Source organism: Seriola aureovittata, chromosome 10, assembly GCF_021018895.1.
Source record: "Seriola aureovittata isolate HTS-2021-v1 ecotype China chromosome 10, ASM2101889v1, whole genome shotgun sequence".
Lineage (NCBI taxonomy): Eukaryota > Metazoa > Chordata > Actinopteri > Carangiformes > Carangidae > Seriola > Seriola aureovittata.
The window spans coordinates 19,875,592-19,900,419 of NC_079373.1; the positions used below are offsets into that span (position 1 = coordinate 19,875,592).

The 24,828-nt window shown below is 41.6% G+C and overlaps 1 protein-coding gene across 1 annotated transcript in view; it reads left to right on the plus strand.

The window, feature by feature from the left end:
* Positions 1-24,828, plus strand: part of LOC130176932 (neural-cadherin-like) — an 81,179-nt gene that overhangs the window by 24,542 nt on the left and 31,809 nt on the right. The window contains 14 exon segments of the mRNA XM_056388370.1: positions 1,422-1,619; positions 4,364-4,589; positions 6,876-7,080; positions 8,261-8,372; positions 10,512-10,761; positions 13,508-13,650; positions 15,173-15,345; positions 16,767-16,935; positions 17,583-17,753; positions 18,218-18,390; positions 21,609-21,776; positions 23,294-23,543; positions 24,057-24,184; positions 24,556-24,742. Of these exon segments, the coding sequence (XP_056244345.1) occupies positions 1,422-1,619; positions 4,364-4,589; positions 6,876-7,080; positions 8,261-8,372; positions 10,512-10,761; positions 13,508-13,650; positions 15,173-15,345; positions 16,767-16,935; positions 17,583-17,753; positions 18,218-18,390; positions 21,609-21,776; positions 23,294-23,543; positions 24,057-24,184; positions 24,556-24,742 (2,553 nt within the window).

The window sequence follows — 24,828 nt, forward strand, 5'->3', positions numbered from 1 at the left end:
TTATTTTTGCAGAATATTAGGGAAACCAGCTAAATAAAACTGGTTTGTACAGTGACAGCACATCTGTTGAGTCGGCCCTCAGGGCAGTGAAAGGATGCATCACAAACTCCTGCTGCTTTTGTCTTGGATTAAAAAGTACATTTATAGCCTGGGGTCACACACAAGAGACCTTTTACATAATGGGATTTGAAATCCATAGTTACTTTTAGCCCTTCGGTAACTCACCTCAAGTGTGCACTGGCGTGTATGTGTGTGTGTGTGAGAGAGAGAGAGAGATAGGGACTGGAAAAGACATGCTAATGTCAGTTCCGTCAAGTGTGCAAACATGTGTCTGGGTGTGACGGGACAACTTGCCTTTATGTCAAATCTTTGTGCTTGTGCTTATATCTGTGTGTGCGTGTGTTTGCATATGTGTGTTTGTCCTGGCAGGGGGTCCTTCCTTTTTGGGGAGAGGCAGATGGCCTCTGTGGATCGCAGCCTACTGAACTGTTTGGCAGCCCTTCTGACATAATCCTTCATGCTACGTTGACACAAGATCACAGCCAATATTTGTGAAAATAGTGTCTTAGCTCACAATTCTGTGACTCGCTCCAGTTTGCAGGAATAGATTCTGCACAAAAGGTGTCCTAGATCGGGACCGTGACAGTGTCAGAATTTTTTTGTGCACATTGTTTCCAGATTGTGTCATGGTATTTAATGTGGATAATGATCCCCTACTATCAGTTCCAGCAAAAGGCACGCTACACGCTCCTGTCATAGAGACTGCAACGCAGTTGTACACTGCTTCTCTTTCAGCCCTGCTGTGCACTCTTGCTGTCTGCCCCAGCTCAGGGTGAGCGAGTTGGTAATTGGATTCCTGGAATCTTCTTATTCTCTCCACTGAGGCAGTGTGCAGGCGACAAAATGCCTGCAGCCATGAGGCATCATCCCTGGGCCCCTGTGGGAAGATCAAGGTAGCTTTACACGGACTTGGTAGATGAGACTGTGGTTGAGGCTCCCTCCCATGGGAACCTGGATATCTGGATGCATGTATGGGATCGTTGATGGAGAATGGATGGATGACATCATGTCCACCAACCTCCACCACTGGCAGCTTTCCCGACATCCACTCACAACATTCTTCCCAAACCCGGCAGCTAGGGGGAAGTAGAGGGAAGTGGAACAATATGTGTGGTCATTGACTTTGACCAAAGCTCTGCAGATACAAAAATTACTGAGATATATTCTAATCCTGCAGCATTATGTTTTGCCATCTAGTGGAGAACGCTTATGTCTCACATACCTGTACCCTTAGTTGACTCGCTGCTTGTCGGTGCTTTGGATTCCCCTGGCTGCTTGTCTCCCCTCTACACACACAGTTACATGACAGCTGTCACTTTCAGTAACCAGAGCTCCGTCACTATCTTTGCACCATCCCCCAGGCCCAGACTGGTACCTGAACAAGGTGAAGCTGAAGATCATCGATGTCAATGACAACGTCCCTGAGTGGAATATGAAGCCGTACCCTTACCAGGCTGTAGTGTCCCCTGAGGCCCCAGCAGGAGCATTTGTCTACCAGCTCCAGGCTCATGATGGGGATGAGGGCAAAAGTGGAGAGGTGGAGTACTTTTTGTCGGATGGTAAGCTTTCCGCTGTTTACACACACACACACACACACACACACACACACACACACATACACACACATACACAAGATGTATAAGAGGAAAAGGTATTAAAATAGGTTTTCTTGTTAAAATAGGTTGACAGGCTGTAGAGCCTTCGAAATAAATCCATCTAGTCAGACACCAGCACAGTCAGTCAGACAGACAGCCACAGGCGTTCACACATTCATTCATGCATTCATACACTCTTTAGGTGTCCATTAGTTTCTGTGTCTCTCTGTCACCCTGTCTCTCTCTGCCTCTGTATCTCCATCCCTCTCTTTCTCTCTCTCGCTCTCTCTCTCTCTCATTCTCTCTCTCTTCCTTCTACACACACATATACACACATACGCAATCACAGACACAGCCAGAGGCCTTCACACATTTGTTTATGCACTTATCATGCACTCTTGTCTATCTGTCTGCTTCTCTCTGTTTCATACACACAGAGTCATGCGAACACACCACACACACATGCACACACACACACACACACACACACACACACACACACAACACACACACACACACACACACACACACACACACACACACACACACACACAGTGGGCTTTTGGAAGTCAGCCAGAGTAGTAGACCCCCTGGTGGTTGAAGGGATAGAGGTTTGTTGGCATGTCAAAGATGGGGGGATGTGCTAATCTTGCCAACAGGGCTTCACAAAACACTACCAACTTCCCTCTGACTCGTGTTAGTCCATCGCACAGCTCCCTTATGTGACTTAAACCACAGTTACCACAAGGTACCCATGCTCTATATGGCCATGCTAAGAACTCATATAAGCAGGAGGTTTGCCTCTAAAGGCTTGTACAAACTAAACAGTTTCCCTTCAAAGTAATCTAGACCCAATTTCAAGATTTCACATGTATTAACAACCCTCTTATCCTGTGCTTAACTTTTAAGACCTCAAGAGGATGAGAGGAGCTGGCCTTTTGATGAGTGAGGTCAGCCTGTCTGACCCCATTTTTTTGTATTTAACAGTACTGAAAAACCTATTTAGATCTTTTATTTAAAGCTGCCCTGTGGAGTTTTCTTTAAACAAACAAAAGCTAGTGTTTGTCACTTAAAAACATTGTGCGGATCCTTGAGGTCTAACAGATGTGTTGACTGCATTTCTTTTCTCATTGAAAATTTGCAAGGCACATTTTTTAATTATTCAAATCCTGCAATTTTTTGCAAGTAGTCTTCTTCTTGTTCTTCTTCTTCTTCTGCTTCTCTGCCTTTGATGGCCGTTGCATTTATTTGCACAGCATTACCACCGACTGTCAATCAACAGAAAAGCATGAAACAAATGGCAAAAAAGTGTGTTTGGTGACCCATTTGCTTGCATGCATGCACATACATCGTTGTGCAAGATACACAGAACAAACAAATGTGGACTCACTCATAAAACCCTGCTCCATAGCACTACTAGTGGTCAAAAATGCTACAGGGTACCTACTTAATCATAAATCAAGGTGCTGCAATCTTTCTAGGAGAGAAGTATTCAAAGTGACAGTATTCACCATACAGCATAATGAATATGGCTACTTTATAAAATGCAAGTCTTCAAGGACAAGACCCTGGAAAAAGCTGTCGATATATCTTTTGTATATTTTTCATCATTAATAGGAGCCAGTGGACACTAGGTGATACATACAGGGTCGGGAAGTCAGACAGTACTGAGACAGATTAACACAATATCGGTTTTCATCTTTTCCTGGTATTTATTGGCAAAATGAAAAAAATATAGAATAACATCAGTCTTATCCTTTAAAGATGACTGCAGGCTTTTAGCCACTCGTAACAGTACGGAGCATTGTCTTTATGAGTGGGGCTAGTCACGTGCAGCCTCATGCTTGTGCACAAACATGTCATGGTGATAGTTTCACACTATGAAAAGTAGGTTGCAAGCTACCAAACATGTAGGTACCAAAATGTTTTTAAAAAATCTGGTTTACTGACAACCTGTTTAACCTGCAGTGTAATTAATAGTTCTCAATGGATTGTGAAATACTCCCAAGGACAGCCACCCTCAACTATGTTTCTTCAAGCCTGAACTGGAGAGATCAGCCAGTCATTCAGTTCTAATAAGAAATAAATACATTTTTAAAAAATACATTGAAATTATTATACAAAAGATCCTGACACACTACCACTCAGAGATTTCACCTTACAGATGTGAACACATTACCATAATTCTTGCTTAGTGCCAGTCATTATTCTTATAATTATTTGCAAACAAAGGGTATCAGAAAAAAAAATATAGCCATTGGTTATGAGGAGGAGGATGTAGAGGCTTCCATTGTTGATGGGATAGAGTGAAAGATACTAAATACAAAATGCAGGACACTCCCAGTGCATATGTAAGAAAGTACCAGTATGCAAAGTGTGACTAATGTCACTAATGCTTTCTTATAGAGAGGCCATTAACACAGCACTCACCTACCTAAACTCTCTCATTCAGGTTCAACAGGTTGCAACATGAATTATATTATAGAAAAATAAAACTCTATGTGTTGTGGGTCTTAACTCAGCAAGCCTAGCAAGGGAGAGTCACCTATTTTAAATTGCCATTTGGGTAACATTTCCGAGTTAGTATTCAAAACGGATCAGTTTTCACCTAAATGTTCTGTGGCTCATATTGGTTAGTATTCAAGCCAGCATTATTGAATTACTTTGGATCCAATGCTAGAAAATAATGTCATTGTATTTCCCTGTAGGCGGTGATGGCTGCTTTGCAGTGGAGAAGAACACAGGCCAGGTGGTGACCACGGGGCTGGTGCTGCAGAGGGACAGAGAATACTTGTTAAGTGTGGTGGCCCTTGACGGCCTGGGCAGCCGCAGTGCCCCTGCCATGCTCTCTGTGATGGCAGGAGCCAGAGCACCGCAATTCACCAATATTAGCTACGCCATCTCCATACCAGAGAACACACCTGAAGGACAGCCGTGAGTACTAACATCCGCCCACACATACATAAGCAGGGATGAATTAGGGCTGTGTGATACAGGTAACACATCATGATAAATATATATATATGTATACAGTATGTATACAGTGCTGTGAAAAAGTATTTGCCCCCTTACAGATTTCTTTTGTTTTTGCTTTTTTGTCACACTTTAATGTTTCAGATCATCAAACAAATTTTAATATCAGACAAAGATAACCTGAGAAAATACAAAAAGCAGTTTTTCAATGATGATTTCATTTATTAAGGGAAAAAAGCTATTCAAACCAACCTGGCCCTATGTGAAAAAGTAATTGACCCCCCCTTGTTAAATCATGAATTAACTGTGATTAACCACATTCTTTGGAAAGCTGAGTTCAATTTCACTAGCTCCACCCAGGCCTGATTACTGCCAGACTTGTAGAATCAAGAAATCAATTAAATAGAACCTGTCAGACAAAATGAAGTACGCAAAAAGGTCTCAAAAAGCAACACATCATGCATCGATCCAAAGAAATTCAAGAACAGATGAGAAACACAGTCATTGACATCTATCAGTCTGGAAAGGGTAACAAAGCCATTTCTAAGGCTTTGGGACCCTCCAGCAAACCATTGTGAGAGCCATTATCCACAAATGGAGAAAACATGGAACAGTGGTGAACCTTCCCAGGAGTGGCCGGCCGACCAAAATTACTACAAGAGCGCATTGACAACTCATCCAGGAGGTCACAAAAGAACCCAGAACAACATCTAAAGCACTGCAGGCCTCACTTGCCTCAGTTAAGGTCAGTGTTCATGATTCAACAATAAGGAAGAGACTGGGCAAAAATGGCATCCATGGGAGAGTTCCAAGGCGAAAACCACTGCTGACCAAAAAGAACACAAAGGCCCGTCTCACATTTGCCATAAAACATCTTGATGATCCCCAAGACTTTTGGGAAAATATTCTGTGGATTGACGAGACAAAAGTGGAACTTTTTGGAAGGTGTGTGTCCCGTTACATGTAGTGTAAAACTAACACAGCATTTCAGAAAAAGAACATCATACTTACAGTCAAACATGGTGGTGGTAGTGTGATGGTTGGGGGCTGCTTTGCTGCTTCAGGACCTGGACCTTAGACAGGCCGTTCATGCTCGAAAACCCTCCAATGTGGCTGACTTAAAACAATTCTGCAAAGAAGCGTGGGCCAAAATTCCTCCACAGTGATGTGAAAGACTCATTGCCAGTTATCACAAACGCTTGATTGCAGTTGTTGCCGCCAAAGGTGGCACAACCAGTTATTAGGTTTAGGGGGCAATTACTTTTTCACATAGGGCCAGGTGGGTTTGGATAGCTTTTTTTCCCTTAATAAATGAAATCATCATTGAAAAACTGCATTTTTTTTTTTTTTTATTTAATCAGGTTAACATTGTCTGATAATAAAACTTGTTTGATCTCAAACATGTAAGTGTGACAAAAAAACTAAAATATATCTATCTATCTCTCTCAATCTCTTTCATATTTCACAATTTGTTTTTTCAGTTGAAATTTCAGTTGCACTGTATATATTTAACATTTTTCTGAGGTTTTTTTTTTTTTCTTGTTGTTAAACAGTTATTCTGGGGCTTTTATTCAAATGTAGACTATTCCCTTGTGGCTATCAGCAAACGCTCCTTGTCAGATTCTTTATTGTTACCTCGATAGGTATAACTGCCTGACTACAGAATAACAATGCAGTCTAATGAAAAACAGTATTAAAAATGCAACAAGATTGCTAAACCGTTGTCAGTATACTCGTATATGTAAATTGCCAGGAAATAGAGTGAATGCATGTGTGACAACAGGGAGAGTTTTACACTGTACAGCACAGTATGAGAATTAAAACTGACAAGCATGCATGTCTCTTCAAACACCACTCCTGTTATTACTTAATGCAGACCCACATTTGTCTAAGGTGTCACTTTTCACATACTATCTGTTAAGACTTTATGAATAATCATATTTTAGCACCAGCACACTCAAGCATCAGTTGACTTACCATCATCACACGCCACCAAACTCTCCTAACCATGAAGACAAACATTGATATCTCCATACCAGTATTACATTATGACACAGAACTGACAAGTACTGATTGACCGTGTTTATAGCACATAGCCAATGGGCCATATGAAAATTGATTTCATTACAGCGCGGTGCTGATGTAGGAAAAGAGGATTTCGATTTCAATTTCACATGTGTGCAACTGAAATCGAACAGCAACCACTGCTTCCCTTTTTTTCAAAATCACTTTCTCTTTGTTCTGCAGTTTCCTGGTGGTGTTTGCCATTTCCTTCCAGAAGCAGCCAATCAGCTACAGCCTGCTTATCAATCCCAGCAGCCTTTTCAGCATCAGACAGGAGACGGGGGAGATCAGTTTGACCAGGACGCTGGATTACGAGAGTGACCAGCGACGTTACCTTCTGATGGTGCGAGCCAGTGAGGAGCCCGGCAGCCTCAGCGCTGCCACGGAGGTTAGTTTAATTAGAGAGCGACACGGGCAGCGAACATGAGTCATGTAAGAATTCGAAGCACACAGGTCCAGTAACCCCAAAGCTGAGGTGCACTGTGATGTTTTATTATTGCATCTGTCACACAAGCATTTACTCTTACTGTTCTGAATTACACTGAAATTTAAAAAACAAAAAAAGGGCTGTATTGCTGAGATTGGTTGTGTTGTGCTCTCCCTATGGGCTTTCACAAAGCTCTCAGACAGATCAGTTTTCACCTAAATGTTCTGTCGCTCATATCGGCTGACTGAGGGTGTATTAACAGCAATGATCTGATCTCCACGCTGACCTATTGACATCACACCACTTGGCGATAACCACAAAGGAGAGGCAGCGAGGTTTGAGGCTGTCTACACGAATGGCACGGCTGAATGGTTTTGAAAGGTTAACAAGTGGACCGAGTGGCCCAAGTGATTTTTTTTTTTTTTTTCCTGTGGTTTGTTTCACCCTTTTGTTTCTGTGTCTCAGTGAAGTGCTTTCTGTTAAAAGTGTAATCTGGAGATGAACTGTATAAAATACAGAACACACTCGGAGGCACTTCGCAAAGAAACTCAAAATCCAAAAACTTGATTCACAAACGAATATTTCTAGATAAACTATTCATGAATTCAGTTTCATTTAAATTATTAATTTGAAGATTTTGTTGCCCAATTATCATGTCAGGCGCTCGCTTCCTACCACAGATTTAGTAGGCAAAAATCTTTCTGCTCAGCAGCATGTTGTGGAGTAGGAGATGGAGACTGGGAAAACCTATCCCAGCTATTTCAGGACTATTACTCAGCTGTCACTTCACACTTTACACACAGTGGTGACAGGGAGCTTGTAGGGCGGAGGGCGGCTAAGGGCCTTTGTCAAAAACACACAGTGAGGCACACACATGCTCAGAACATTTCTATTTTTGACTCAGGGAAATCATGAAGTGGAAGATAAAGGATGTGTTGAACTGGTAACTTGAGAAACTATGAATGCAATTTAGATTAAGTTTTGAGGTCAGCTTCCTGTACAGACAATTTCATATGGTTGTCTCCTGGATTTGAGGGTTATTAAAGAGAGGCTAATTTTGTATTATTCTACTCTGATTCTCTCCTCTTCTCTCCTCTCTTCTCCTCTCCTCCTCTTATCCCATCATGCTGGCGCTAATCAGGTTCAGGTGTTGATAACGGATGAGAATGATTGTGTCCCAGAGTTCCTCCAATCCATCTACAGTGTGGATGGAGTCCCTGAGACTGTAACTACGGCAACGTCCCTGCTACAGGGTGAGACTCCTCTGATCCCATATTTCACACCCATCTGTTTCTTTTTGAAGTGGAGAGAGAAACTATCAAAAAACTCACTTTTCTACAAGAAAACAACAGATGTATTTTGGTTGAAAGCCAAAGATTCAGTCAGTGTTTTGGCTTTTGGACCCACAATGCTTCCATTTTTACATAGTGAAAGAAACTACATCTTTCAGATCTGCGATCATAATCTCTATTATGCTAAATTAAACTAGCTGCAAAGACACTATACATTTGATTTATTGTGCGCTGTGTGAATAATGGCATGTAAATTGATCTATTATGGCATGAGGTTACCTTGTAATTGTCAATTATGAGGTGTATGTGTTGCCATCATGATTGCTTAAATTGTAAAAATGAAGAAACATATTGTGCTGTGGGAGGTGTAGAAATTTACTGTATATCTGTTAATTAGATCCGGGTGCTTGTTCCATTATGGCTGATGTATACTACGTTCCTAAAAAAGATCACTGACACTTTTTTTCTCGTTTGCTGCTTGAAAAAAAAAAATTACACTTCTGATTGCATTCGTGAGCTTCAGGTGTTTAAAGATACAGTATTTCTGAGTTCCCTTTGCAATATTTAGCATCACCCTAAGATAGAAAAATACCTCAGCACGAGTTGTCCACAGTCTGTTATACTTTACTCACTAATACCCTTGAAATCACAGATAATGCACATTGGAAAAAAAAAACAAAAAAAAACAACAACCCATTATTCAGGAGTTCAGGCGTATTCTTTCTACATTTTACCTCATTCACTGTTGCAGTTTCTGTCAAATGCTCCTGTGCTTGTGGGACTTCTGTCCCCAATGGGCTACCATTGGTGATTCCTGGGAATCTCTGGCTGGGCAATTGTTTCGAGTGCATTCTGGCTGAGAAAAATGGAACAAATTTAATCTGAAAACATTCGAATACACAGCCCAGAGTGGTAGAAATTGTTGCCACAGCAGAGCCAGCGGCAGGAGAATATGGCACCCAATACAAACCAGCGCATCAAGGAAAAATAATAAAACAACCAGTACAGAAAGGAAAATCTCAGCAGAGGAGAGATCAAAGGTATAGAGAGAAAGAAGACAGGGAGTCCTCTGAAAGATCTGTCAGTGGGAAAGTTAGATCTCAAAGCCACAAATAGACTGAAGCTGATATACCTTGCAAATGTATGACTTTATAGTTCACCAGTTTCCTCAGACGAATGGCCAGAATGCTCCCAACAATTCAGAACTGGTGGGCTGCGCAGCTAACTAATGAAATGTCAAAGATCTGAGGCACAGAGGGAGTGAAATCCCCATTATCCCATCAACCCTGCTTTTACTGGGCAAAGACACAGATGAACAGGTTACAATGAGGCTATCACTTCAACTTTACCCACTGAGGTTGATGGTAAAAAACATATAAACTGTTAGCACTGGTGACAGTAGTGAGGTTTAAGGGAAACTTACTCCTTCAGTTCTTTAACATTTAACGAGTCAGTCACATACAGACTATACAAAGAGTGCAGGGTAAATTGCCGGTCTTCAACTATATTACAAGACATTGAGATGGAAGGAGAATGAAGCATGGAGATACACAGGCTGCAAGTGCCGATGCTTGACACAGAGGAAATAAACACATCAAAAGAATATGCAATATGCAAGTGTTATGAGCTAGAGGGGAACAGTGAGTATAAGTGAAATTCACCATATAGCAAACTTAGACTTAAATTAGCTTTGCAACCAAGGGTGTTGATATCTTTGGCTGTAGTCTTAGGAAAAAATCTCATCTCACATTCAAAACAAATCTATAGTTTTTCTGTGTGATTACCTCAGAATGAAATCATTTCCAAACAGTCTCTGCAGAAAATACAACTCGTTCATTTCACTGAGTCTTTTTGCTGTCTTTAAGCTCATTTTTGCAAATGATGGTAATCATTCTGGAGGGCTAGAAGACTGCAGTGCAGTTTGTGTGCTAGTAATTGTAGCTGTCAGAGCTTATGATCTATTACATGTTTAGCAAGGCCATAAAGAGATAATGATCTACACAGATGTCAACATATTCATCAGCTGATGCCATCTCATCAGCTCTTTTCGATTAACTGTTAATTGATGGTCCTTGTGTGATGTCTTCCCTCCCGTCACAGTGTTAGCCACGGACTGTGACTCGGGGTTAAACGCTGAGCTCACCTATTACACCCTGAGCCCGGACTTCAGCATTTCACCCCATGGGACCGTTTTCCCCGCGGGCCGGCTGGACTATGAGAGGCCTAACCATCTGTATGAATTTGTGGTGATGGCAGTGGACAGCGGGGATGAGCCTCATTCTGGCACTGCCACGGTCCGTGTGAGGATGGCAAACGTCAATGACGAGGATCCTGAATTCTCACAGCCAATGTGAGCAGCTTTATTACTTATACTTCCAATACACCTACACAGTCTTTTCATAAACCGTGTAATTCCTCCATCATTTTCCCTGTTAATGCTGGGCATAATCATTTGTAGTTTATTTTGAGTCTATTTTTTTTTTTTTACCTACACCAAACAAGAATTTCTTATTTTAATAATCTTACCTCCAAAATCAGGACCAAGATTTTAAGAGAAAGTTGTAATAATTGTAGTAATTGACAGTAATACCTGCTTATTGAGGACTCCAATTTATATATTGGAATAAAAACAGTGCAAGGCCAAGACACAAAAGTGAGTAGATCAATAAGCTATTAGAAAAAGTATTCAGTGTTTGTTTGTGTCCTTGTATGTTATTGAGTTTAAACAACACAATAAGTTTATTTGCAAGATGCCAAAGGTGCACTTATGAATATCTGAATTGTTACTGTAGGCCATATCATAAAAGCAAAAGTTTGAGCCTTAACCGTGGAGTGAGTTCAACTGCAAAGATCAAAGTTTGTCACCAAAATGACAAGTTTAAATAATGTTCCTCCTGCTGGCGCTGCCTCATCTCTGGTCCACCAGCTGATCACATTTCATTATATCGAAGCTTTGCTCTTTGAGCAGACAAGGTAGTTGCATCACAGATATATAAGTCGTTACATCACACATCACAGACCTGCCTTCCTGCAGGCTATTCATTGCAATAATATTTGATGCTGGGAGTCCTGCCATTAATAGTGGCCAAGATGTGTCAACCCAGCAGTAGTTAAACCACTACCAGTAAGACAGACTCAATATATTTGATTTTACCGTGTTAATCACAGCCATCTGGCATCAAAACAATTTGTTACTCACTTCTCACACATTAACCACAAACAAAGTGTGACATTGTTACTTTCATAGCACATTCAGGGGGTTTGCTAAAAATGTCTCTTGTTGAATATTGGAGTAAAATCAAGGACTCACACAGCGTCACGCAGGGTTTATTTTTGGCCTTCTCTAAAGGTATGCAGTAAACTGACATACGGATGCAATCCAGTGTGTCCTCGACCGCCTTTATGGCGAAGCTGTGTGAGTGGGTGGGCAGCAACTGTCACTGTGGCTCCACTGCATTTATTCCCCCAAACGAGTAAGAGGCTTGTCCTGTCAGTCATGTTTCAATGACCTTCAGAAAAGACTGTTGCAGACCTCTGTTGCTCGCTCTTGTTCCATTGTCAGGTGTCAGTCTCAGTGGGTGGCCAGACACAGCCAAACAAACAGGTGGGCAGAGAGGTGGAGATGTAGGCAGACAAACATGTAACTGAGGAGAAAAACACACACTGAAGCATGGTTGCAGGGCAGGCAAGTAGAGAAAACCAAAAGATACGTAGTGAGTAGACAGGAGACAGCCAGTAAGAAATGCAGATAAACAGAGAAGCCTGTCGGCAGTCAGTCAAATACTCTTGCCAGACCAGCAAACAGATAGTTAGAAATGCAGGCATTTTGCCAGGTAGGGTGTGTTGGCCGCTTCATCATACAGTGGCTCACTGAGATGTAGATAAATGCCGTGAGGGCAGAGCCGGACGCTGTCCAAAAGACAGACATGTAGAGGAAGACTGATGCGTATTATGTCAGACTAATTGAAATACTCAGACATGTGATTGGACAGGTTAATATTTCCTGACATGTCCTGTTAGTTCACATCTGAATGAGTTGTAGAGAGGCTAGAAGTGATTTGAAGAGAGGGACGGACAGGCAGAGAGCCTATGGAAATGCAAATGGCTGGACTTGCAGGCCAAGCAAATAGACGGACAAGCGCACTCAGTCCGAGTATAACTTCGCAGTTCAGTGAGATGTAGGGAGATGCTTCAGGAAGCATAGCAGAGGGAGTGTATATGTCTCATCCCAAAGAGCTGCGGAGAGGTGGCCTCTGAGCCGGGTGACAGATTACAGGTCACTCATGTTGCCACGGAGACTGTCGCGGCTGGCGGAGATGAATCACCCATCAGTGTTCTTCTGTAAACCATCAATCACCTCTAACTTCTCACTGCAGACACCGACCCCCACCTCCCACCCTCAGCCCCCTCCACCACAGACACACATACGTACGCACACGCATTAGAAGAGGATACAGCACAAAATCTCACAGGGGATGAGTTCTGCTGACGAATCAACTCAAACTCTGTGAGAACGCCGCCCCCTTTTATATCTAGCTCCTCTCTCTAACTCTCTCTCTCTCTCTCCCTCTCACTCCCACATATCACTTTACCTGTCATTTCACTGCCAGCCTTCCTTTTTGTCACCTGCCTTTTGCACTGTTTTCCATTTCTCTTCATCTCCACGTCCTCCAAGTCACGTAGTTCATCTCCACCCCATTGTGCTTTGTACCACAGTGGTATATCAGTCTCCTGTGTCTCGATGGGCATCTCGCTGCCCAGCACCACAGAGCAAGCAAATCACTGTTGACATTTTAAAAGGCACTGGATCAAATGGCCCACAGTGGGCTGGGTATGTGGAAGCACCATTTGTTCAATGACTTCAACATCCCAGTCGACATTATCATTTGTCTCTGGTCTTGCCAGCTAAGAGGACAGGTTAAATCATAGTGACAAGCAAAAGCCACAACCATAAGTCTAATAAGCCGGCTGATGCTTTGAACAGTGTAAATGATTCATATCTGCTGTCTGTGTGTGTTTCTATCATTGACTCGTCACTTCCGTGCGTGTGTATTCTCATTTCCCTGCACTTGTTCAACTTGAGCTCCTTTTTGCAGATATCGAACGTTTGTTTCCGAGGACGCGGGCCCCAACACCCTCGTCGCCACTGTTCTGGCCAAAGACCCAGATGGTGATGGTATAATCTACTCCATAACAGCAGGCAATGAGGAAGGAAACTTTGTCATTGACAGCCAGAAAGGTGATACTTCTTAATTCTCCAGCCAGGCTTCACATTTGCACCTCTCACTCTAATTGACAGGCTTTCCGTCAAATCACACATTAAATTTTCTCTAATACATTCCCGCCACACTGGTGTGGAATGAACGCCCTCTACTTTCAAAGTCAATGTGGAAAGATATTGAAAGCTGATATTAAAAGCTGTAACTTCAATATGAGTGCCGCCTTTTCTATTATTGGAGTCATAAATATAAACGATGACATTATTTAGGAAATTTCCACACTTGGCTTTTCTTTTTCCAGATACAGAGAGGAATGTTCCCCATGTTTCTGTGCTTTCTACCATTGGTGACTGCGCAGTTTATCTTTTTTATTTACCCTTTGATCCGAAACCAGTGGCAATCGCTGTGACATTTGTCACCCAACCCTTTCAATTCAATTTCACAACAACTGCTCTATCATAGCTCACAATCTTCAGGCTGCGCTCCGCCAGCTCCTCTTTCTTTTGTGCCGTCTTTCTATATTCCTTTCTACCCTTTCTGTGTATCCTCAGAGCAAGGAAATGCTAAGGTCGGCGTCCTCTGGGTGCAGGGAAACCACTACACAGCTTCCCTCTTACTGTATGTACGATGAGTGCTGTCTCATTGAATAGCTGCTAGATGTCGCATTTGTAAACAAGGTTGACATTTAAGCTGGAAGAATTACCATGTACATCCCACAGTTCACTTATTTTAATGTAGTGGTGCAGCACTGTCAATGTCACGCATTGTCATTAGGAGCTAGGACCCTTCTCTGCTCTGTGGGCAGCCGGGCTCATAAGTAAATTGGGAGAAGGGAAAGTCAGGCACCCGCATCTTCGTGTATCAGCGTGCTGTGCTGTCTTTAATCAAGAACATTGAAAGAGATGAATAGAAACACAACGCGAGAATAAAAAGCCTCCCCATGCTCTCACTTCAATGAGTTTCCCCCACATCACAGGCTGCTTGCTCGTCCTGCAACCTCTGATGTTTTTGTATTACTGTTGACGAGAAAGATGTTGACTCAGATGGTGCATCCTTTTATCCCACCTTTTATCTTGACTGTTACATGAAAGCAGACAAAGGTGGGAGAGAGGAACAGCTAATAGGCATCTGCTGAGCCTGGTTAACTTCTAACCCGAGTCACTTACTACTTTATGTTTCCGCTCAAGTGCTTGAGCTGGATGGGCATCTTTAGAGGAGAGCATGCAATTATTAGATTAGAAAATGCGACAAGATCACAACTGTGAAATGGGTTTTTGGATTTAGTCTGCATATCACATTCTTACCTTTCTGTGGACTTTGGAGGTGAATTTCCGCCACTCGCTACCTCACTCCAGTTTTCTAGAACAACAGCAAGATGTGGGCCTTTTTCTACTGCGTTTTTATCGATAGCACATCCTTCACCATGCAAGGCCACAGCCGCAACAACATCCTGTTTAATGACTAATGGAACGGTTGTACTTGCTCTGTTAGGACACACCATGTTTTATAATGTGTAGTTTAATACGCCTGTGGTCTTTGTAGGGCTGATTCGTCTCCGCTCCACTCCCCTGCCCAAGCTTCAAGGGCTGGAGTATGTCCTTAATGTGACGGCCACAGATGACAATGCATCAGGCGGGCCTCACCCTCTCTCCTCCACTGCCCGGGTCATCGTTGGGGTTGATGATGTCAACAACAACAAACCTGTATTTGAGGAGGTGAGGATCCTTTTTTTAAGGAGAAGTCATTCTACTCAGCCCGGGTCTTTTTCTCATAATTGTGTAAATTTTTTAGCGACAGTAGCTCATCCCGTGGACTACTTTCCTGAAATGATATATATTGTTTTTCTGGAGTCGCTGTGTTTTGACAGTTGAATAAAAAACAAAATTAATTTTCAGTCAGTTTTAAAGAAATTAAGAGAAGATTGATACCACTCTAATGTCTGCTAACTTGGCTCAGCATAAGGACTGGAACAGCAAGCCTATCCAAAGGCAACAATATCTTTACTGTTTTGTTGCAAAGACCAATTGCAAAGCAACTGACAGATTTTCTTACCTTTGGACAGAGCTGGGCTTGCTTTTTCCTGATGTTTTCAGTCGTTCATGTCATTGCAAAGAACGTGCTCTCATCTGCCTGTCTGTCTCATCCACTCAGAGCTCTTCAGCTACTCCTCTGTCTATCACTCCTTCCTCCATCTCCCCATCCCACTCACCAACTCTATTTTTTTTAGCCCAGGCGTTCTCATTTCCCTGGCCTCCGTCTCTCTCCGCTCTGTTTTCCCATGAGTTCTGATTAGCCTGCACAACCCACTCTATCTTTAGGCGCTCCATTGGGATTTCAATTAATTTATGAAAAAAAGTGCAATATCATCACAATATACTATACCTGTTTAATTAACTTCCTTCTTAATTAGGAATGACTTGAACTTCGGTAGAAGACATACTCGTGCAGAGACGAAGCTCCTGAGGTGGGCAGGAAAGTCTTGGCAACTTGACTTGTTTAAATATCAACTTATGCCTTAGAACCGTCTAGGCTGGCATCATATTATGTCGTTTTTGATGAAGAGCTACCTACAGGCCATACCGTCTTTGCCATCACATCCCATGAACCCTTGCATTTTTCTTCTTTCTATCGCTTGCTCACATCCTTTGATCCATCTCCCTCCCTCTGTTTCACTTGCACTCCTCCTTGCCTATTGTTTTTCTTTTTCATGGCCATTCTGTTAAAAGAGTAGCTAGCATTTATATCTGATTATAAAAAAAGGCAGACTCCAGAGAGCAGCTCTTTATCTGGGGCATATGTTCATTAGAGGGAATGGATTGAATTCTTGGCTAAGACAAAGCTGTTCACTGCTGGCTCTCAAAAAAAAAAAAAAAAAAAAAAAAAAATCAGCTCATGTGTTTTCGTTTCCATAGATGCTACTGCTACTTTATCTATAACTTCTATATTTTGTTTTGTGCACAGTACCTGTTATGTGCGTAGTGACCTTCTATTTAATGAGTCTATTTTCTTTGATCCCTGTGTTCTCGTTAATGTAACATATTCTGACAATATATTTTCATATATGAGAATTGTTTCTTGTGTTTGTGTGCCTCTACCCCCCACCCCACCCCTACCCCCCTCCCTCTCTCCATCTCAGTGCCAGCAATATCGTGAGCAGGCTTCAGTGCTGGAGAACCAGCCAACGGGGACTTTTGTGTTGCGAGTGCATGCTGTGGATGCAGATGAGGGAGCAAATGGAAAAGTCAAATATGGCTTAATGCACAGAGACAGCGCTATGCCTGCCTTCAGAATTCATCCAGACACAGGTAGAGCAGTTGCGGGTTGTCTGGGCTAAAATAGGCCTCAATTAGACATAGAGCACAGAGATTACTCTAGAGAGACAGTGCTGCATTTTAATGGTAATTGACATCTCCACTGGTCATAGCAGTTGAACCTTGATCCGAGAGCAGAGGAAACGTTCTCATATTTCTTTTTTTCTCTTTAAGAGTCAAATACAAGTATCTATCCATCAGTCATCATTTCCTTTGATCTGGTGTAGCTTGGCGTGAAACTTCAGTCTATAAAAATGGCTCTACATAATGAAGTGAAAGGCAGAAAGAGAAGCTGTTCTGAACTCGTGACACGTGGAGTCAACATGTTATTCTGTCAGTCATTTGCGTTCATGCTTGCGTTCTGTCGTCTTCATCTCAAGATTTAATAACAAAGTCACTGTGCTTGAAAGGAATGCTTGACTTATTCAGAATAAATTTATAACTGTTTACTTGTTTTTTTGATTTATGGGTGGATGGTTAGATGGATATCTAGATGGATGGATGGTTATATGGATTGATGGATGGATGTACACGTGGAGGGGTGAAATGAAGAATTGCTGAATGGATGAATGAGTGTATAAGTATTCATGTGTGCACATTTGGGGCCGGGGAACGAGCTGATTATTGTTCTGTATTTACAGGAGTGATTGTGACAGCCAGGCGGTTCGACAGGGAGCGGCAGAGAGAGTATTCAATTACAGTAACGGCCACTGATTGGGCAGAGGAGCCGCTCATCGGTATCTGTCAGCTCACCATCCAAATACTGGACCAGAATGATAACAGCCCCAAGTTTGAGAATTTGCGCTATGAGTGTAAGTGTTGCTGGTATCCAAATGAAATACAAATAGTATCACTGAAGCAGAGCATAACCAGAACCATTAAAAACTGCTCAAGTAAACAAGGTGAGATGGAGATGTGTATATATATGTGTGTGTGTGTGTGTGTGGGGGGGGGGGGGGGGGGGGGGGGTGGGGGGGCTGATTTAGGAGAATGTGCTTTAGAGTGTGAATGCAGTAAATATGCCTCTAGATTGGGTTTTATTTAAAGAAAATATGAAATACCATCAGTTCCTCTGCTTAATGAATTGCATCTGTGTGTTGAAATTGGAAATACTTTGGTGTCCCTGGTGGTAAAAACTTATATTACTTTTGCATTATAACAAATGCCCATAGCATTCCTCATGCTTGACCTTTCCTACCCTTTGCCCTCAGATTCATAAGCTTCTACTCTTTGGCTAGAAAACTGAGTGCACATGCATTATTTCTATCCCCTGTAGACTTTCTGAGAGAAGACACTTTGGTCGGTACAAGTTTCCTTCGCGTAGCAGCTCACGATGATGACTTTGGCACTAATGCAGCTATCACTTACTCCATGTCCCTGGAGCAGCCTGAGTACCTGCAGGTCAACCCTGTCACTGGATGGGTCTACGTTAACCAGCCCATATCACAGGTCAGTCAGCAGTTATTAGCAGGCTCTCTGTCAGCCAGCACACACACACATACAGTCTGATTCACATGGAGGCCTGTGGGTCTGTGTCAACAAAGTTAACGAATGTGCCACCTCATAGTTTTTCTATGCTACTCCCAATCTGGCATATGTGTACTCTCGAAGGTGCTGCATGTGGAAAGAGAGAAAAAAGATAGAAGGAGACTAATTCAGGCTAAACTAATTATTTAAAAGACTAAGTATAAATCTAGTATATGGCTGGACTGTTCATGGGTGTGCGCACAGTGCAATCTGGGGGGGGGGGGGGGGGGGGGGGGGACAAAAGCTCAAATGCTAATCTCACATGCCAGAATATTTACTGGCCATCAGGAGCCCTGGAAGAAATCCTGGTGGGCCGCCACATCAGTGTGCCGGTTCAAAAATCAGAAATGCCAGCACCCAGAAATGAGACAACATGCTTACAGCCGGACATCAGCACAGCAATAAAAGTGAAGTCCAATACTCAGTCGACCAGTGGTGTAACTTTATCACTCATTCAGTCACTCACGCAGTCACGGACATATGCAGATGTATCACTGGACCGTGACCGGTCCAGCCAAAAATAGATGTTAAGAGCTTGGGATTCCTGTGGTTATATTTGATGACTACAGTTATGTTTATTGGTCTGTTACTAAAGACCATCCTCAAATATGCATTAAAAACCTCCTCTAACCTGCAGTAGCTGTCAAAAACAAACATTCTGTTTTTAAATGGTTGGCACAGGTTTTTAAGCAGCTAATTATCACAAACCAAGACTCTTTGTCCATCTTAAATACTCTGGCTTTGATATATTGAATTCAAGACTCTTTCATTTGAATTTATCATCTGAGACTTTGATGAGGAGGCTGACAGCATGCAGCAGCTTGGGACGATTCATGTATTTTGAGGCTATTAACTGAAACAGTTTGGAGGCTGGAAGATTTAACTTGCAAAGCACGGTTACCTCAATGCTAAAAGCGTCTCAGAAACCAAAACGCTGAGCCATATGCCCAGGAAAACTGCTACCGAGATCATCGCCGCCAAGTTAAATCAAACACTTCTTTTGAAAAGGTGAATTCCTTTAGTACAATACGCTGTTCAAAATGAAAACTAGCTATAAAATATATCAAGCTGTCCCTCATTAGTTGATGTTTGTCAACTAATTGATATGCTTTAAGTGACTTTCTGTGTCAGCGTCAGTGATGTAACACAGTTTTTAAATTTTTTATAGATGTGTTGTTGATTTACATGTTTTCTGTTGCCTATCAGCGCTCTTCTCCCTGTTTTCCTCTTTCACTTATTCAAATCTAAGAGCTGTTCTTTGGCTAAAAACTTGCTATAGCACTATAGAGCCGTCTATTATTCAGCATACCTTTTTGCGTACCGGTGATAGAAGTAGCAATTTTGCCGCTGACTTCATGCAAAATTGAAAGTCTTAAGCCGAAAATCTAACTGAACAAAGCTGTTGCATATTTGAGAATGGTTTCAGAAGCTATTTGAATCATCCAACAATCTCTGTGCTGTAACGAAGATTATAAAAGCACTTCATTAAATGTTAAATATTTTAGGTCTGAGACATTGCTCTATTTTGATTTTCTCATCACACTTTCTGATTACAGTGAACAACTATTAGGGCAAAATTTTCACACCACACTTCACAGTAAGGTGTGCAGCACAGTTCCCAATTTACCTGCAGCTTTTCAGTTGCATATGAAGAGAGAGACAGGCCATTGAACAAGAGCCAATATTCTCCTGCCCTAAGATTGTGCAGCCAGAGACAAACATGCGCAGTGTCAACACACTGTACAGTACAGCTCCATTGAGAAATAAGTGGAAAGGATGGAAAACATTCTTTGTCCGTAGCCAGAATATAATATGTATATTTTCTTGTCAGATCTGATACTATTACCGCAAATTTAATTGTAAATCTAGGTTGGATGTTACCAGAAAGTCAGTCAGTCAGTCAGTCATTCATTTATTGTAAAAGCAGCAGCTGCTGGGGTCCACATTGGACATCACAGATTATAATCTTTGTTCTCTGGTTTCAAGCTTTGGAAAAGAGTTGTACTTGTTCACAAATACTAATTGGATTGTCGCAGGACTGGAAAATGTAATTTTGAAGTTAAGTGAGATTTCTTTTTATCTGGCTACTGCAGCACAATAATGGAGTTGCTAGGGCCATGATTTGCATTGATAGAATATTACAGCTGATGGGTGAAATGTGACATCTTAACAATCAAATACTTATTTGAGCAATTTTTTATTAACAATGTGGTGCAGCTAGGACTCGTGTTGACAATAAGAGGACCTTTAGGGGAGTTTTAGTGGGTGTCTTTTATGAGACATTATGAGTTTAATGTTGATGTTACACATTGTCTAATTTAGATAAACAGAATCCAACACTCTAATGACCTCTTAAGGAAATTTCCAGCTTTCCCTGCAGTGTCCATTTAGATGAAATACACTTCCTCAGTCAAATTTACCCCTTCATTTCCTAGTGGTTCAGTTGCACAGCACAATAACAAAGGAGGAGCTTTTGGTGCAAACCTGAATAATATCTTAATAATTCTTTTGTAAGACTCACATTGCTGCTTCTGTTGTTCTTGTCCTAATTAAATGATTTCCTCAATGGAGTTCATAGAAAAGGCAGGAATATGAAGTCATTACCGCCAATCAGCTGATCATGATTTGATTGCTTGGAGCGTCAACTAAACACCTAACAGAGAGGTTTATTAAAAAAGCCAGCTCTACACATTTAGTTATTGATGCTATTTACTACTGTAGCTGGCCAGTTTCCACCAGCCCACTGCTGCAGTTTAATGTGTAAGATGATTCATGGGCTATTAGCTAATTTTATTACTGTTTCTATGCCATATTAGGCATTTGAACATACCGTGTCTGTTACGCTTCTGGTATGTTGTCTTATGAAGTGTGATTTGTCAGAGAAGCTGATTTACTGGCCATCAGAGTCTAAGGTGACCTTTTCAAATGAATTGTTTTGTCCAATCTGGGGGTTCAGTTTCCAAATTATTAAATTCAATAGAATTTAAGACAAGGGAAAGCAGCAAATTATCACATTTTAAAAGAAGAAATCCTCACATACTTGGCCTTTTGCATGAAAAATTAGTAAGCTGATTAATTAAAAAAAAAAAAAAAAAAAAGAAGTTGCTGCCATGTTGATAAACTGTTACTGTTGACCACAGAGAACTTACATTGCACGGGACATCATGGCAACTGACGGTGGAAACCAAAACACTTCTGTAGAGCTGGCAGTCACTATCACCAATGTCAAGAACCAGCCTCCACAGTGGGAAGAGGAGAGCTACAGTGTTGTCATCCCTGAGAACACCGCCAGGGACACTCCCATAGTGGTATGTGTGTGTGTGCATGTTACTTTGATTGCAGGTACACTGTTTATATATAAGGACATGTGTTGTTATGCTGGTTTCTCCATCTCTTGCCATTTTGCATTGCTGTAATTGAATCAGCTGAATATTTGTTTGCTTACTTACCCTGGATTAGTGCACAGTCTGAGCGTTATTAAGACACTGTGGTCTCTTTGTGCTTTGAAAGCTTGTCAGTGCGCTTAAAAATCTGCAGATGTGTTTTAGTTTGATGCTGCAGGAGAAAGCTGACATTGGATTGTATGTCCTAAGCAAGTTTCATGACTGCAGGGTAATTAAATCCATTCAAAATGTCTCCTTTGATGTGAAAAACATATACCTGTCATCTTAAGAGCACAAAAATTCATTTTTTCCCAAGGTCTTCACAAGTGGATTCACTTAAAGATAAGAGATTATTTCAGGGCTCAGACAACAGGTTTGGCTCTCATCCTACTCTATTTCTTACTCAGGTAATCAATCATCACAGTAATCAAAATTTGACATAATTTGTGCTTCTTTCAGCCTACAAACCACAAGTACAGTTTCTAATGCAGTCTGCCACATTTACACAAATGTTACCTAACCTATCTCAAAGAGAATCCTTGTTAAAGGAGTAGTCAGACATTTTTGGAAATGCGCTTATTTCCTTTCTTGTCAAGATTTGCATGAGAAGATTGAAACCACTCTGATGCTGTGATGTTAATTATGGAGCTATAGCCTGAAGCTGGTTAGCTTAGCTCAGTATAAAGACTGAAAGCAGGGAGAAACAGCTAGCCTGGCTATGTCCAAATGGGTTATAAATATGCCTACCAGCAGCTCTAGAGCTCACTAATTAACACGAAGTATCTCATTTGTTTTGTCAGATTAACCATTTTTCCCTGTTTCTAGACTTCATGCTAAACTAAGCTCACCGCCTCCCAGCTCTAGCTCATAATCTGACTTACTGCAAGAAAGCAAAAGAGCTCATTTCCCAAAATGGTAAACTGTTACTTTAAACCCAGAATAATAACCTTCTTTTTAGTTGCTCAAAGCAGTTGCATATTAAGCATGAAGCTAGCGCTAAAAGATGATTAGCATAACTAGCATTAAGACTGGAAGCAGGGGGAAACAGCTGGCCTGGATCTGTCCAAAATGAAACCTCTATGCCTCCTGCCTCCCTATGCCTAAAAGTAACACGCTATTTTTTGTTTATTTGCTCAGCACACAACTGAAGTGTAAAAACAACAAATTGAGGTTTTTATGGGGAGCTATGTATTGTAGCATTAAATTTCGAAATGGGACAGAGCCCCCTGTTTCAAGTCTTGTATGCTAAGCTAATTATTTCTTGGCTCTGTACTTAAGGGACAGACATGAAGGTGATATTGATCTCCTCATCTTACTCTCGACAAGATTAATAAACATTGCTCAGGGTTGTTCTGCTTTTTTTGGTTCAGTCTTCCTTAATTTTAACATAACCTGAGCTTTCACCCTTGAAAAATCATTATCGAACTTCTCATCCTGTCCAGACAATCAAGGCAACCTCTCAGCTGGGTGACCCAAGGGTGACCTACAACCTAGAGGATGGGATGGTCCCCGAAACGAACATGCCAGTTCGTTTCTACCTCTCCCCCAACCGCGAAGATGGCTCTGCATCCATTCTGGTGTCCGAGCCATTGGACTACGAGACCACACCCTTTTTCTCTCTCCGGGTCCGAGCGCAGAACGTGGCCGCAGTGCCTCTTGCAGCATTCACTACAGTTTATGTCAATATTACAGGCATGACATGTACTTTTTTTTACTTTAACTGTCTTTGTTCTTTATTGGGAAATTGCCATTGGCAGACTTTGTCATTCCATTATCACCAGGTTTTCCTGCTGGTTTTCCATTAATTGGTTTGATTAATATTCTCCTACTGTTCATATTTAATTGTATCTTTTTTAAATTTTGATTATACTCATACTAAATAGCATAATTAACTGAAGTGATAATGATAATGTCAGTATCAGTGGGTATTTAGGTTTATAAGATGTTGTTCATGATGATGTTGTATGTATGTATGTATGTATGTATGTATGTATGTATGTATGTATGTATATGTGTGTACACAGAGAGAGAGAGAGTATATGTATATATGTGTGTGTGTGTGTACTGTATATATTTATGTGCTTTATCTGCACAGACGTTACAGCTTTGGATGCAGGAGAATTTATTACATACTTACCTACTTGCTATCTGGAAATTAACACATTATCTTTATTTGCTACTGAATCCGTCCTCTTCTTTTCTCAGATGTCAATGACAACGTGCCCTTTTTCACTTCCTCCATCTACGAGGCATCAGTAACAGAAGGAGCCCAGATAGGTACTTCGGTTCTCCAAGTGTCTGCCCATGACAAAGACCTGGGTCTTAATGGAGAGGTTTGTAGTTATCTACTTGTGTTCATGTTGTGCAGGTACAGACAAATGAAGAGTTGTGATAGAAATCTCTTCAACCACATCTGCAGACTGATTGTTCCTTGCTAAGCCATCCTTTTTACACTAGAAGGATTGTGCTGTAACATTGCACCACAATCCCTTAAGTGCAGAAGCTTTTGTTTCAGAGTTATCAAGTGTTGTCGAAATGGCATTGAGAAATGTGCCATTGCGACTGTGACAATATCGGTGGGATGTGGTGTTTTATGAGACTCTGGGAATACAACATTTTCAGCTATAAAGCCTTTAATTTCTGCTATTTCTGCATTATTGTAGAAATATAATGGCTTAATTTTCAAATTCCCTGTGCTCCACAGATCACTTACTCACTTCTGAGTGACAGTAGTGGCGACCACCATCTGTTTCGCATTGACCCTGAATTTGGGGTCATCTACACAGAAGCTGTGTTTGATCGTGAGGCCCGCAGCTCCTATTTGTTGGAAGTTCAGTCAGAAGATGGCCAGGAGTCGGCGCGACCTGGCAAGAACAAACAGCCAAACTCAGGTTGGAAATGATCAGGATTTTATTAATGGCATCAGACCCTCTCTTCTAGCATAAAACACCTCATGAATTTATATTTCGCTTCCTTT